Below are 15,678 nucleotides of genomic sequence, written 5' to 3' on the forward strand. Positions count from 1 at the left end.
CGTGTAGGGCCTTGTAGGTCTTTGTAAGAACTTAGGCTTTCGAAGAGAGAGCTGAGGCAGAGACCATGTAAGCAATTTGCCCAAGGTCATCCAGCCACTAACTAGCCGACCCAAATATAAGCTCCCAATGAGCTCTGGCTATTGGAATATGGAATGTTCCAAGCTTAATTTATTATTTCTGTTTCTCACAGCTCTCCCCTCCCTCTATTCTTTAAGATGGTCCCAGTGACTGAAAACCTTATCATCAACCAAACCCCCTTCCTTCTCCTCGCCTCTGCTCCTAAATCCACTCAACCGCCAAGCCAACAAGGGGTGCTTTCATCCTCCCCCTTTACTGCCCTTACTGCTTCTGGATGAGTTCAGGCTTTCCACATCTCTCCCTGAGCTCTTGTAATTCTCTCTTAAACGGACCCTCTCCCCCACCCAGTGGATCTCTCCTGCTGCCACCTGACATATTCTCCTAAAATAAAGGTCGGCTCCCAGGATTCTTTCTGTCCTCATCAACTGGCCTTGATTCCCCACTGTCTAGAGGACAGTCCAAATCCTTCACAAGCCTCTCACAACTCTCTCAAGCTTACCTCTTAGAACTTTCTTCCCTTCTCCAACCTTACATTCTCTCCCTGGCATCCGCTGTGCTTCTGCTCATTTCCTATCCATAAAGTGGTTTCTTGGCCTTCAAGCAGCCACCCAGCTGCCACCTTCTGGGTCAGGCTTCCCCAGAATTCCCCCAGGCAGAACGAGCAGGTCTCGCCTCTCAGTGGAAGGCCTGGTATCCTCATTAAGTGCTCCTGGCAAACTCAAATGCATTGAAAGTCTAGCGAGTGGTGATTGTGGCTGGACATTGGCCAATTAATGGAGCCAGGCTGGAACCCGTACAGGTTAGGAGAGCAACCATGAACACACGGCAGGTACAGGAAATCCCCAAATTCTATTAACTGTAGGGTAATTTCCTAGAGATATTTTGGTAGTGTATTCCTTAAGTTCTGAAGTTCATAATTGCACTTCTGTTAAAGGGAGTTTGTTCGCTTCAAATGCAAGAAACCTAACAAAAATCATGGTTTTTTTCTTTTTTTTTAAGCCTTATATATAGAACAGGAATGTAACATTGGTGTTAGTTATCGATTTTCCAGAAAGTCTGGATCTTCTCTGATATGCTTGCAAATCTTTCTGAGATATCCTAATCCTTAAGATTTTTGAAGCAAGTATTTATTATAGAAAATGTATTAAAATAATAAGTTCACCAGGTGTAATCTCAGTTTACATTTTGCTACCTCCACCTGGTCTTTTCATTTATAGAAACTGAAAATTATATGTTGCTTTATATATATATTGCATTTTAAATACCTGGCAATATAGGCGTCTGGGTTCATTTGAAACCCAAATGAGCGTTACATTCATTTTCTGTGAACTCCAAATCCATCATCGTGTTGCCCTTTCCCTGTTGGCTGTAAAGGAAATAAAGCCAAGGAGATTGGGTAGAGCCCCCCCACACACACACTACCTGTCTGGTTTCCCTAGAGAACCACTAAGTGCTGGTGCCTTCCTCAGAGCCAGAAAGCTGCACGCTGTTCCACAGTGGATCAAGGAAAGGGAGAAACCCCTTGCCAGTGGGAAATGACAGCAGAGAAAGGGAAAGGTAGCCAGCAGGTCCTTGCTCACCTTCTGAAGACAGGAGGGAGAACCTAGATGAGACAGTGATGTGTCTCAGGGGGCTGCACTGGAATGAATTGCTGGCCCACCTTTCTCCTCTCTCACTCCTGCCTTTCCCTCCTGAGGTGCTGCCTTGGGCTAAGGAAGCCTTTTCTATGGCCTCAGGAATCCTCCAGCCAACTACAGCCTAGAGCACGGTTGGGCATTTCTTTCTTTCTTTTTTTTTTTTAACATCTTTATTGGAGTATAATTGCTTTACAATGGTGTGTTAGTTTCTGCTTTATAACAAAGTGAATCAGCTATCCATATACATATATCCCCATATCCCCTCCCTCTTGCGTCTTCCTCCCACCCTCCCTATCCCACCCCTCTAGGTGGTCACAAAGCACCGAGCTGATCTCCCTGTGCTATGCGGCTGCTTCCCACTAGCTATCTATTTTACATTTGGTAGCGTATATATGTCCATGCCACTCTCTCACTTCGTCCCAGCTTACCCTTCCTCCTCCCCGTGTCCTCAAGTCCATTCTCTACATCTGTGTCTTTATTCCTGTCCTGCCCCTAGGTTCTTCAGAACCATTTTTTTCTTTTTTTTAGATTCCACATATATATGTTAGCATACGGTATTTGTTTTTCTCTTTCTGACTTACTTCACTCTGTATGACAGACTCTAGGTCCATCCACCTCACGACAAATAACTCAATTTAGTGTCTTTTTCTGGCTGAGTAATATTCCATTGTATATATGTTGGGCAGGCATTTCTGAATACGCTTTCCTACTGAAATGTTGTTCTGCAAAGCCATTAGTTTCCATAGTGTAATTAGGACTCCCCTTCAGGTACATTTTGGACTAAGTCAGCCTTTCTGACTTGAACTGGGAACCACCATACAAAGACTGTTTCTGTGAGATAATTACAAATGATGACCTACAAGCCGCCATCTTACAAGTGGGCTTTTGGTACATAGCTTGTACCTAAGTTTGAGGCTGCCTGTATAAAAGTGTCAAGTTGGCAATTTATAACAGTAACTAAACAACAACAATTGCAACTACCCTTTAAAAAAACAAATCTCCCATGTAACTGGCAAGGGCTATAAATATACACCATGTCTAGTTTTTTGTAGATGGATAAACTGTTCTTCATCTCACCTTTTATGGTCCCTTCTTGACCTGAGTTGACAATAATGCCACGATAATACATAACTTACATAGAATGAGTACCTGGAAGTTCCCAGACACTGGGCTGTGTTCTTTATATATAGTTTCTGTAATTCTGACAACTCTGTAAGGTTGATGTCACCCCCCCAACATCACAGATTAGAAATTCAAGGATCGAGAAGGTTAGGAACCATGCCCAAGGCTGCATAACTAGTACAAGGATGAGGCTGGAATTCTAACTGGAGTCCTCCTGACTCCAAAGCTGTTATGTTATGTTATGTATTCCATGATACATTTGTTCTTCTCTCATTTCCATTGTCTAATTAGACAATTTTTCAAAAACAAACCTCTGTTTATGTGTATCTTGAACAAATCCAGCTATCTGACGGATCATGAAAGTTAATCCTAAAGATAAGATGCTTCTAAGTCCTTATTATTTCATCTACTAGAATTTTGTGGGGTTTTTTTTTTTCATTCTTCTAAGTATCTAGAATGTAGTGCTTAATTTGTTTTAAATATTTACTGAGTACCTACTATATGCCGGTAAAACTCTGTGGGTAGAGACCATCCTGGGTCTTCCTTCACCTTTGCCTTTGGAGCGAGAAGGGCAGAGAAGTACCAGGACTTCTTTAGAGAAGAGGCCCGGGCGAGGAGGGAAAGCTCAGGCCTCAACCCTGGGCCCCCAGGGGATGTTCTCATAAACAGGGGTGGCCCACAAATTAGTGAAATGGGAAACCACTGGGCCAAGAACAAGGAGGAGAGAATGCATAGTAGTTAGGTAAACAGGGGTATAAATCCATATATTACTATTAGTCGAGCACGAAATGAACTCTTTTAGGAACTTTATGTTCCCCATCTGTGTTGGATTGAGGCTCATGTTACAGCACTTTTCCATTAGCCAGAAAGAGTAACTTTCCATCAGTAGCACTTGAGCATTTACCTTAGGAACTTTGCAGTAGTTGTCTCTGAGGTGACCATTATTTTTTCCTTGAATTTTATGAAACCGGTTTTGCGAGGGAACTCACAATCCTATGGAATTGAATACATGTTGACAAATTTAAAAACCTTTTCTCCAAACTTTTTTTGGAAAGTTTTTAAATGTACAGATGGCATAATGAATACCCGAATGCTGTTCACCTAGAACAGGGCCAGTGGACTACAGCCTGTGGGCCAAATGCAGCCCGATGCCTGCTTGTGTAAATGAAGTGTATAGGGATGCTGACAACTTCCATTCATTTGTGTATTTGTCTGGCTACAATGAAAGAGTTAAGTCATTTTGACAGAGACTACCACAGGCCCACAAAGCCATATTTACTATCTGGCACTTCACAGGAAAAAATTGCCAGCCTTTGAGATATAGATTCACCAATTGTTAACGTTTTGCCATATTTGCTTTGTTTCTTTCTCCATAACAAGCAGATGTCATTCTCTCTGTCTCTCTCCTGTGCACGCACACACACACACACACACACACACACACACACACACACACACACACATTTTTTTCTTGAACTATTTGAAATTGTGTTATAGACATGATAACTTGTCCCTAAATAATTCATATATTTGCCTAAAAATAAAGACATTCTCTCATATAACCACAATACCATCATCATCATCATGCCTAAGAAAATTAACATTCATCCAATAATATTATCCAACAACAGTCCACATTTAAACTGGACTTTCATAGCCTTATTTACTTTTCCTTTTTTGGATCTAGGATCCAATCAAAGGTCATACATTACGTTACGTCATCATGTCTCTTTAGCCTCTAATTTTTGTTGTAGCATGACATTGACTTTTTGAAGAGTCCTTTAAAAACTTCTTTTGAAGCCTAAGTCTTAATGAGTTTGCAGTACTACCCTAGTAAGAGCTAAATTGAATAGTCATTGTGGTAAATCGGTGTCTTCACTTCTTCTTTGCCAGATTTTAGAACCAGTTGTGTTGCTTGGCTTCTGAAGCTAAGACACTAAGATGTTAGTTTTGCTTGGAGTTGTAAATGTGGGAAAAACTCAGTGTGAAGAGTAAGGCAGATGGGAATTTGCAGGATGCATTTTAGGTAATTAAAGGCACAGCTTCCCCGCCAGCTGTGGTCGCTGCCCCTGTTAGCTCTTGGCTGGTGGCGGGGGTGGGGGTGGGGGTCGGGGGACGCTTTTCTCCTGACTGGGGTCTGGCTCCCTTCCAGCATCATTAGATTGCAGCACGGAGGTGGAAGGAGACCTGCCGTTATTTAAATCTCCCAGCCCAAAATGTTCAAGCTGGCGACGCAATGCTTCTGTGTTTGCAGTTTGTGTGCTGAAGATAGCGTGGCACTCGGGGCGCATCCGGGAATGCACGTGGGAAGAGCACCTTCTTGCCTTTCTTGAGAATCTGACGTGCCACGGTCTTGTGCCTCTGATGGGACCACATGGTGGGTCACAAGTCTGGTCCTTTTAATGGGGTCCCAAATGATTCCTAGAGAATTCCGGGACCCATCCTTTGCTTTCCTCTGGGTAAGAAACCCTCAGAGCTCCTAAGCTAACCAGAAAGAGGGTTGCATGCCTAGAAAAGACTCACCTGAACCTCTACAAACTTCTGGAGATGGGAGGGAAAATAGAAAAACTCCAAGGAGAATTGGATAATTTTAAAACATGCAAAGTAATTGCAGGAGAGACTGTGAAGGGTATGGATGACTTCAGACTCTTACCAGCTCATGGTCAGTCTACAAGAGGTGTTGTGAAGGACACAGATATTGTGAATGATGGTACTTCTTACCTACTGAAAAATCCAGGGGCACAGGAAAGAAAACATTCTGGGGTGGGCCACCCTCCATGGGGGGAAGTGAGATTCGAGTATCTCCTCATTGGTCTCCCTGTCTCCTGTCTTGTTCCTCTTAAGCCCTTCCTTCACACCCTCTACCTCCCCCGCCCAGGCCTACCCCCAGCAATCTACTTCTGCTGCAGACTTGGGCATTTACTTCTCAGATCACCACCCCTCTGTGACTTCCATAGCCTGCCTTCCATGGCCTTCAAGGACCCCATGATCAGACCCTGACTCCAAAGCCTCATCTTCCTTTGATACCGGCCTCAGATTTGATGCTTAAATTCCTCACATACGCCATGTTGTTTTGCACCTCCATCCTTTGCTGGTTGTGTGGCCTTAATGATGCTTAATTGTTCTGTGCCTCATACTGCTCATCTGTAAAATGAGGATGATAATAGTACCTACCTCATAAGGTTGTGCAGGGATTAAGTGAGCTAATATATGTAAAATTCTTGGAAGAATGCTTGGCATATAATAAGGGCTATATAAACGTTAGCAGTTTATTGCTATTATTCTTGTTATTTTGAACCTGGATGTATTATTTTTTTATTGCTGCATAAATCATTACTGTAAACTTAGCATCTTCAGTCAACACCCACTGATTGTCTTAGTTTCTGTAATCAGAAGTATGGACATGGCGTGACTGAATACTTTGCTCACAGTGCTGAAATTGGGGCGTTGGCAGGGGCTGAAGTCCAAGCTGAGCTTCTTCCAAGCCTCTTCCAAGCTCATGTTGTTATTGACAGAAGGCATCTCCTTGCAGCTATAGAACTCATGGCCAGCAGGAACTCTGACTTCACCTTCTTTGAAAAGCTCGCCTGATTAGGTCAGGTGCAATCAGGTCATCTTTCTTTTGATCAACTCAAAGCCACTGGTTAATGACCTAATCACAGAGTGATAACCCATCTCATGCACAGGTTCCACTGGCACTCAAGGGGAGGTGACTATACAGGGTGTGTCCATCAGTGGGTGAGATTCTTGGGGACCATCTTAGAATCCTACCTACACACTGGTCATTGGGAAATACTATGATTCTTGTTCGCTTTGTTAAATTGCACTTGGGTGAATATATGATTTATTTGCCACCACCATTATCTCAGATTTTTGTAGCATCTTTCTTAGAGCATTTACATGGATTCACATTGATCTGCCTCCTGGAACCAGCCTTCATCATTCCTTTCCTATAGTTTGAACTACCTGATGGGACCAGTTAGCTCTTCAGAAGTCTTTTAGGAAGAGGATAATTGGAGACTTATAACTGACGAACCTGCTGCTAACATCCTAGAGTTCCAAAAGTATGACTCACAATTTGCAGTTCCTTCCAGAGCCATTTATTTATTCTTAATGACTCCCAAGAGATGAAGACCAGAACCCTCCTCAGCTTTTGATTGTGTCTGCTACTCTGCCAGGTCAAAGTAAACTTGTACCTGCTAGAGAAATTTGTCACCATGAGGAGGGTCTTTGACATTATATTCAAAAGATTTCCTTGCCCCCTCATTTTTCCCTTTCCAATTAAGTCTAGATTTCCCCATCACAATTAATTCAGTTTATAAGTACACAAAGAGGTATTATTGGTCAAAACCCATTGATAAAGGATGTATTTTAAAAAATTTTTATTGGAGTACAGTTGATTTATGATGTTGTATTAGTTTCAGGTGTACAGCAAAGTGAATCAGTTATACACATACATATATCTATTCTTTTTTAGATTCTTTTCCCATATAGGCCATTACAGAGTATTGAGTAGAGTTCCCTGTGCTAAACAGTAGGTCCTTATTAGTTATCTATTTTATTTTATATACAGTAGTGTGTATATGTCAATCCCAACCTCCCAATTTATCCCTCCCCCGCCCTTACCCCTGGTAACTATAATATATCCTTATCTAAAAAAAGGGTACAAATGAACCTATCTACAAAATAGAAATACAGTTTGTTTTCTACAAACTGTATTTCTGTTTTGTAGATAAGTTCATTTGTACCCTTTTTTTAGATAAGGATATATTTTTGAAGATCAATTGAAAAGAAAAACTTGTTGAAGATGACACTTGGGTAGTAAAACCTATTTAAATATATATATATATATATATATATATATATATATATATATATATATCAGATTCTAGGCAATAAGACATGGACAAAACTTTGAAGCAATAGGGAATTCATGGGTTTTGAGTACTATTTCCCCCAAATTGCTAATTTCTACTTTCCAATGGCATTTAACTTACAGTTTTATACAAATGTGAAAAGATAAAGGGAAAAAAATGAATTTGACATAGCTGCAGGTTTAGAAGTTCGAAGTGTCTATTTATTCCAGCATTTCCTAATGAGGTATGATTTTATTATCCAACAGGCCATGACTCACACCTGACTCTCGCTGCCTTAATGACTGACATCCCTCCAGTAATTTGGACTATTAAAGAAGAAAGGCTGGTTCATAAAATAATATAAAATAATATAGACTTGGATTTCTTTTCTTCCTTCCAGGACAATATCATATTATTCTTGAGAGGTTGTAAAGAGCTTGGCCTTAAAGAATCTCAACTTTTTGACCCGAGTGACCTACAGGATACGTCCAACAGAGTAACAGTCAAGTAAGTAATGCATGATTTATGTTCAAGGGAAACCCATTTATGGTTTGATTTGCAGTTTTGTGATGATGATGTAAGGTCTAAGAGGCAGAGAATTGGGCATGCCTAATAAAATTAAAATGTGAAGGTAAAAACCTAGCTTTCAAAATAAACCACATTGGCCTTCCCTTGTGTATAGCTTTCATTCTGATCAAACATATTTTTTTGAAATGCAAAAATCATGAATATAGAGTTAGAATTTTAGAGAAAGGGAAGAAAATGTTAAGTGAAACTTAACAGAGGGAGAGGCAAGGGAGAAATATGCACAAATCTGTTTGGGTTAGACACAAAGCTTTTATTGGCTCCAGTTGGGCATATGAATAGGCTCCTGGAAGACTGCAAACTCCTAAACAGATTTGAACTCTGTTTATTATGCAAAGAAGTCAATAGATTATGGAAAAATCTCTTCTTCATTTACATTTGTAACTGTTTTCTCATATGTGTCAGTGATCAAGTTCTTTGAAGATGGATCATTGGCCATTTGGCTATTGTTGACTGTATCTACTCAGTGAGCCACGTTTGGGGCCAAAGAATTCTTGGGAAAGAATGTTATAGTAAAAGAAAAGGCAATGTGCTTCTCTATGAAGAAATAGCTCATGAGCAGAGTAATGAGATGAAAAGTCCTTTTGAGATGGTAGAGGTAACTGTCCTGTAGTTTAAAAGTTCTTCAGACTCTACCAAATTCAGATAAAGCATTTTTGAAATCAGTCAAATAGTATTTGGCATTAATATGCTTTAATAATAAGCTTAATTACATAGATAGCATCTTTGGACTGGCTACACTTCTCCTTTTGATTACTTTTGGGTCATTTTATCATAGAAGGACAGAAAAGAGAAAGAAACCCAAATTCAGAGCTGTTAATTTTGTGCTATTTGCCGATACTGGCTTTTTCTTAATGATGGGGAAAAATAATTGAAACTACGAAATGAAATCAAGTTGGAGTTCATATTGGACTTTATGATTTTTGGATTTTATGATTTATGACTGGGAATAAGGGGGAGTCAGCCATGATTGATTATGTAAAAAGCACTTCTCTGTTGTCAATGTGCCTTTTCTTTTTTGAAGTACAATTAACATACACTATTATATTAGTTTTAGGTGTGCAACATGATTTCATATTTGTATATATTGCAAAATGTGTACCACAATAAGTCTAGTTAACATCTGTCACCATATAAAGTTTATTTTTCTTGTGATGAGAACTTTTAAGATCTACTCTCTTAGCAATTTCTTAGCAACTTTCAAATATGCAGTACAGTGTTATTAACTCTAGTTGTCATGCTGTACATTACATCCCCATGACTTATTTATTTTATAACTGGAAGTTTGTACCTTTTGACCTCTCTTTAATACTTCTCATGGAAAATTTTTACTTAAGTGTAAAAAGAACAGAATAAAAATTATGATATTTGAATATGTAAACCACCATAAACCTCATTTTAGTCCTCACATGCTCCATTTATTTCTGTACCTAAATCCAGCCTCTATAAATCATTATTCATTTTAGGAAATTGTTTCAGGTTCTGCCTCATCTCACATTCATAGTTTCACCTGGGTGGCAAGTGACCAGAAACAATAGTAACTCTGTGACTTGGTAGGTAATCACTTGTTACACACACATTGATTAGAGTGTAAAGGAAAGTTCACTCTGACACTGTTGGCAGCTGCATTCATTTTTTTTTAAGAGTCACTTTAAATCAATATGTTACTAAACCAGGAGGCTTCTGAGACTGATTGGTTTTAGAAATTCAGAGCTCATATCACTTTATTGCTTTTCTACAAAACCGTGAGCATCGGGAAATCTCAGGTCTACCTCTACATCTGCTACCCCCAGGTCTATAATCCTAGGCAAGCTCCCTTGCTTCAGTAGGGCTCTGTGTCTTCATCTATAAAATGGAATTGGGCAGAATGTTCTTTGTGTGTGTGTGTGTGTGTATGTGTGTGGTATTCATCCTGAAGAATGTTCCATGTGCACTTGAAAAGAATGTGTATTCTGCTGCTTTTGGTTGTAATGTTCTCTATATATCTAATCTTATATGTCATATATAAGATGACATATCCATCTTATATGTCATTTGAAACTAATGTTTTATTATTGATTTTAAAAAATAAATAATAAATTAATAATAAATTATAAAATAATAATAAATATTAATTTGTTATTAATAAATTAATAATAAAACATTATTAATGTTTTATTATTGATTTTCTGTCTGGATGATCTGTCCGTTGATTTAAGTAGGTATATAAAGTCCCGTACTACTATTGTATTACTGTCAGTTTCTCCTTTTATTTCAGTAAATATTTACATTATGTATTTAGGTGCTCCTTTCTCCCTCTCTTCTCCTTCCCAGACCCCTATAATGAGAATGTTAGCATGTTTGATATTGGACAGAATGTTCTTTCAGGTATGATTCTAGCTAAAGCTTTCTCAGTGCAGATCTGGGAAGATGGTTCAACCAACTTCTAAAGAAAGCGACTTTAGTTCAAAGGCACAGAAAGCAACCTAAAGGAAAAAAAGTCACTTAGACCAGTGGCACAGAGACAGTCACTTCTCAATTACTGGACAGTCTTCCCCTTCTCCTCTTCTTTTCTCTGTTCTTTTTCTCTTTCTCTCTGCTTCTTTTCTCTGTCTCCTTCTCTTCCCTATGCTTCCCTTCCCTTCTTTATCATACCTTTCCATCTGTCTCCCATTTTTGCATTTCTTCTCCTCATTTTCTTCCCTTTTAAGTTTTTCCTTCACTTGAGATTATTATTTTCGTTAAGCAATACTTGCCCATCGCCTTCCCCATGTCATTTTTCATTAATTCAACAAAGATTTACTGAGCAGCTACTATGTGTCTGATACTTTCCAGTCACTAGAGAACAGGCCCCCTGTTCACAGGGAATTTATACCCTGTGTCAAGAAATGGGAAGTAAATAAGTAAATTTTTAAAAATTGCAGAGAGTGATAAGTGCTGAGAAGAAAATAAAAGAATAATAAAATAGATGGTGTAAAAGATAGTGACCATGGCAATATATACATATATCAAATCACTGTGTTGCATACCTTAAACTTACATCACGTTTTATATCAATTATATCTCAGTCAAACGGGGGAAATAAAAAAGAAAGGTGGTCAAGAATGGTCTCTCTAAAGACGTGGCATTTCAGCTGAGGGCTGAGACATGAATGGGAAGCAAGACATGCTAAGCCAGACATGCTGAGACATGAATGGGAAGCAAGACATGCTAGCCAGACATGCTAAGATCTATAGGGTATTCAGGGCAGAGGAATCAGGTAGAAAGGCTGGGAAGAGAAACAAACTTGATGTCTAGAAAGAGAAAGAAGAGTGGCCAGCCAGTGTGGTAGAAGGGTAATGAGCAAGGATGAGCGTGGTGGGAGGGGTGGTCCACAAGTGTTGTAGGTTGTTGAATTTGGCATAATTATGGAGGAAACATTTTTATTTCACTGTATGAATATTTAGAAGCACCTAAAGAACTTTATATTAAAAATTATGCCATAAATTCATTTCTGGTACTTAGAAAATCTTTTCTAGTATTAGGGAAGATTGGGGCATGGAATGAGCTATCTGCTTCACAACTTTTCTGTAAGTGATGCTGGTTTAACTTGGCACTGTCCAGGGGACATTTGCAACATATGTAGATTTCATAGCTATGGAAGATGAAAGTAGAACTGCTATATTTTTCCGCTTTCCCCTCTGAAAGTTGAGCCAAACATTAGCAGAGATGGAGAACCCCCTACTGACACCAATTAATAGCGGAAGCAATAGGTAGAGGGGTAGATCCCAAAGAGGAAATGTTGATGCTTTTTGAAATTGTCTTTTGAAAAATACTCTTTAGATTAGCTTTCATTGTGGGTAATTTTTCTTCTTCTTTTTTTTTTTTTTTTTTTTTTTTGAAAAGTAACTTGAGTAGACTATAAAGGAAGAGAGAGGGAAAACTGCAAATGATTACTCTGTGTGTAATTTCGTGAACTCTACTGTAATGGGTGCCAGACGACCTTGATGGGACATGAAAACATAATCCAGAAGGGCATGCAGCAAGTATCATTCCAGGGAATCGCAGCAATTGGATGAAAATGAGGAAAGCCTTTGGATTGCTCCCGAGGATGTCTCTGAAAACTGTGGGAGCATTTTCACATAATTGGTTGTTTACGTGGAAGTCATTCAAACAAATATTTTGTGAGCTCCTACTGTGTGCCAAGCGTGATTTTTTTTTTAGAACTGGGTCACAATTTTAGTCAAAGAACAATCGTTGGCAGTGCAGAAAGAGTCTTATGTTCCCTGTTCTTAAGTTGTTTTTCACAAAGATTTCAAATCTTCTATAGGTTTTTGTTTTCATCTGGTTTTGCTGCTGTTACTGTTGTTGTTAAATTTTTTTAAATCCTAGCAAATATCTAAGCAGATAATGACAAATCTTTCTTTCTGTTAATAGGGGGGAACATGAAAACATGCTCTTAATCAAATCCAAGTTGGACCACTGCTTCTTACAGTCTAAGTCTCTGTTGATGGTTTATCTCCTTAGTATAGACTAGATTAGTATAGACTATAGACTACATTGTTTTCTAGTCCCTCAAGTCTCAATTGACTTAAAATTGTGCATCTATTCATTAATATGTACTTTGGGTCAGAGTATGCAGCAATAAGGTAACTGGGATCTAAATATCTGGAGGAATTCTTGACTAGTTTATGTAATAGAATTAACATTCTCCCTCCCCAACACCCCCCCACTGAAGTTCTGTGGAAAAAAGAAATGTAGCGTTTATTTTCCTAGTATTTATTTGTTGACATGTTAAAGAAACTTTGAAATAATTTGGGAGAAATTTTTATATTTCACTGTATGAATATGGAGAAAGTACCACCAAGTAGCTTTTTTTGTTTATAGTTTGAGAATAAACATTTATGTATATTTAAGAATGCATGTGTGTATATTTGAACATAGCATGCATATTTTCCTGCTTATGGCTAATTCCCCAGCACTGATTTATGTCCATAGCAGAAAAGAACAAGTATTAGGATAGCATTGCCCCTTTTACATGTATTTTCAGGTCTCTTTAATTAGGTAAGGTTTTAGAACTTCTTTAAAAGTACTTGTTTAAAGAAGATTTTGGAAGTGCAGTCAGATTTCAATTTGACAGTGATATATAACCAAGGCAAAATTTTACTTTTACAGTTTAGCTTTGATTATACAAATATAAGCAGTGGTAGTTTTAAATGGAATTCTTCATTTTCCAGATGTTACAAAGCATTCATCCTTCCATGGTGCACTATGGAACTTTAATCCCACCTTATCCTTCTGTATTTTGTTTTCTAAGTAATTTTATTTAGTACCTGAAATCACTAATCATAGACCTTAAAAGTAATATACTCTGCTGATTTCATTATATATGTTAGCTTTCAAATACATCTTAAAGGTGTTGAAGGGAAGATCACAGTGAAGAAACTGATCATATTTTCTTTTCCTTTTTCCAAACTAGGAGCCTTGATTATAGCAGGAAGCTGAAAAATGTAAGTGTTTTAATTTCACTTTCCAAACTTTTTTCCTTCTAACTTTGATGGTTCAAGTATAAAATTTAGCTCATAAGTTCAATGCCTCTCGAATGCCTTGCTAGAAAGAATCTTTCTTAGGAAACAATTATATGTGCCTCTGATAGAATAATTAATGACTCTGATAGAAATAAAAATGGTAGATTTTGCGGGGAGGGGTGGTCTCTTTAATTAGATAAGGGCTTAGTCCAGAAATAAATAAATGAAAGCTGGCACTCCATTTGTAATTTGGTTTCTTAAACACAGAATGATCTGTTTTAGCACTAACATTACTTCCTTGCCACTGGTAGGCACAGATGGGATTATTAAATTAAGCAGTTGGGCAAGTTGTTTTGGGGAAAAGATTAGCATAATATAAATAGTGTTGACTGTTGTGGGCCTGTACCTTTTGTGGGTTTTTTCCTATTAATCTTTTGAGTTTTTATTAGTACCTTCCAAAATCAACTTTTTAGAGTTGATCTTATTTAGAGATCTTATTTAGAGATCTTATTTTCCAAGGCAAGTATGTTAGTGCTCTTTTATTTTAAGTTTAAATTGAAGAACGTAAGAAATGACCTTCTGTATATAAAATTTTAAAATTGGCTGTAACCCTCCCCTTTTAAAGAAATTTTCAGGGTGCTATTATATTTGATTGACATTCTCATTCTTATCTTCTTTTTCTTCCTCTATAAAACCAGGGATATTTGACATTTTTCATCATACAATTTTAAACAGAAACCCCATAATCTAAAACACAACACAGTTCTATCTTCCGTTTTCCTATTACACTTTTCAAGAGAGCCTCGTACTCTTAGCACACATTAGTTATTTTATGGCTCTAGTTCATGTCCTGACATTCGCAATTTTCTGCTCCCTGGAAAGTTATTTGTAAGCAATCAGTTAGAAAAGAATTTCTGGAAGTTTTGAAGTATTCCTAAAGTAACATTTTCCCACAGAGGTAGGAAACCAGGTCACGTCCTAGCAATGATGCACATAACCATATCATGGGCCTGTTGCCATCGGAAGCATGTATACATAACACATTGTCCAAAGCATTTTCTGGCCTAGCAAGTAGAGGGAGGTACAATAAATACTTCCCAGCCTAGTTGAAGCAATAAGACCCAATGTGAAAACAAAATAATAGTCTTAGCTTTTCCATAGGCTTCAGATCCCAATAATTCAATTTTAAGGAGCTCATCTTCAGCTGACCCCTGCTGGGTTCTGTGGGAAAGTCAATGTAAAGAGCCTTCGCTTTTGCGGACAGTTTCTTTGGAAAGACAGAACAAGACTAACTTAGGACTGTAGCTTCAGACCAGTGAATGTTCATAGACATTCCTAAACATCCAAGGTTGTTAATTGGCAGTAGTCTTGACCGGGCTAAAAATTTCCCATCTCAGATTAATAGGAATCTAACCGTACCCCAGAGCTAGGTCTCTGCAGATTGCATTCTTCATTACATTGCTGTCTTCTGACTTTAATTAGATATATTTTGTTGATCTTGTGCTGGAAACCACTAATTAACCTTTATCACTCCTTTGAAAAATTTTTGCCAGTGGTCTTAGCAGAACCTCTGTGCCCACAAGTAGAAATTATGGGCCTTTAAAAGCACCTCTCTCAAAAGGGATTGACAACCTGTTTCCTTGCTGGTCTGGGGACAGACTCCAGAGTTTCTGAAGAATTTTGCTTCCTGGATTTGAAACCTTCACGACATGAAAATAATTTTGGAGGATTTATTTTTCCTCCTTGCTGTCTTATAGATCACATTCTCACAACCAAATTCTTCCTAAAACTGGAGTCTTATTTTAACTACTGAATTGTGTTTGTGTTGACCGATGCAACATTGGGTTCTTATTGAAATGATTTTACCTAGAATGGATACCTCATGGATGGTGGTTTTTGTAAATTAATGTTGC

At 38.3% G+C, this 15,678-nt stretch overlaps 1 protein-coding gene across 1 annotated transcript in view; it reads left to right on the forward strand.

Annotated features, from left to right (window-relative positions):
* LIMCH1 (LIM and calponin homology domains 1) overlaps positions 1 to 15,678 on the forward strand; it is a 348,851-nt gene that overhangs the window by 228,907 nt on the left and 104,266 nt on the right. Inside the window, 2 exon segments of the mRNA XM_007453042.1 lie at positions 8,095 to 8,201; positions 13,717 to 13,747. Of these exon segments, the coding sequence (XP_007453104.1) occupies positions 8,095 to 8,201; positions 13,717 to 13,747 (138 nt within the window).

Source organism: Lipotes vexillifer, unplaced genomic scaffold, assembly GCF_000442215.2.
Source record: "Lipotes vexillifer unplaced genomic scaffold, Lipotes_vexillifer_v1.1 scaffold1272, whole genome shotgun sequence".
In the NCBI taxonomy this organism is placed as follows: domain Eukaryota; kingdom Metazoa; phylum Chordata; class Mammalia; order Artiodactyla; family Lipotidae; genus Lipotes; species Lipotes vexillifer.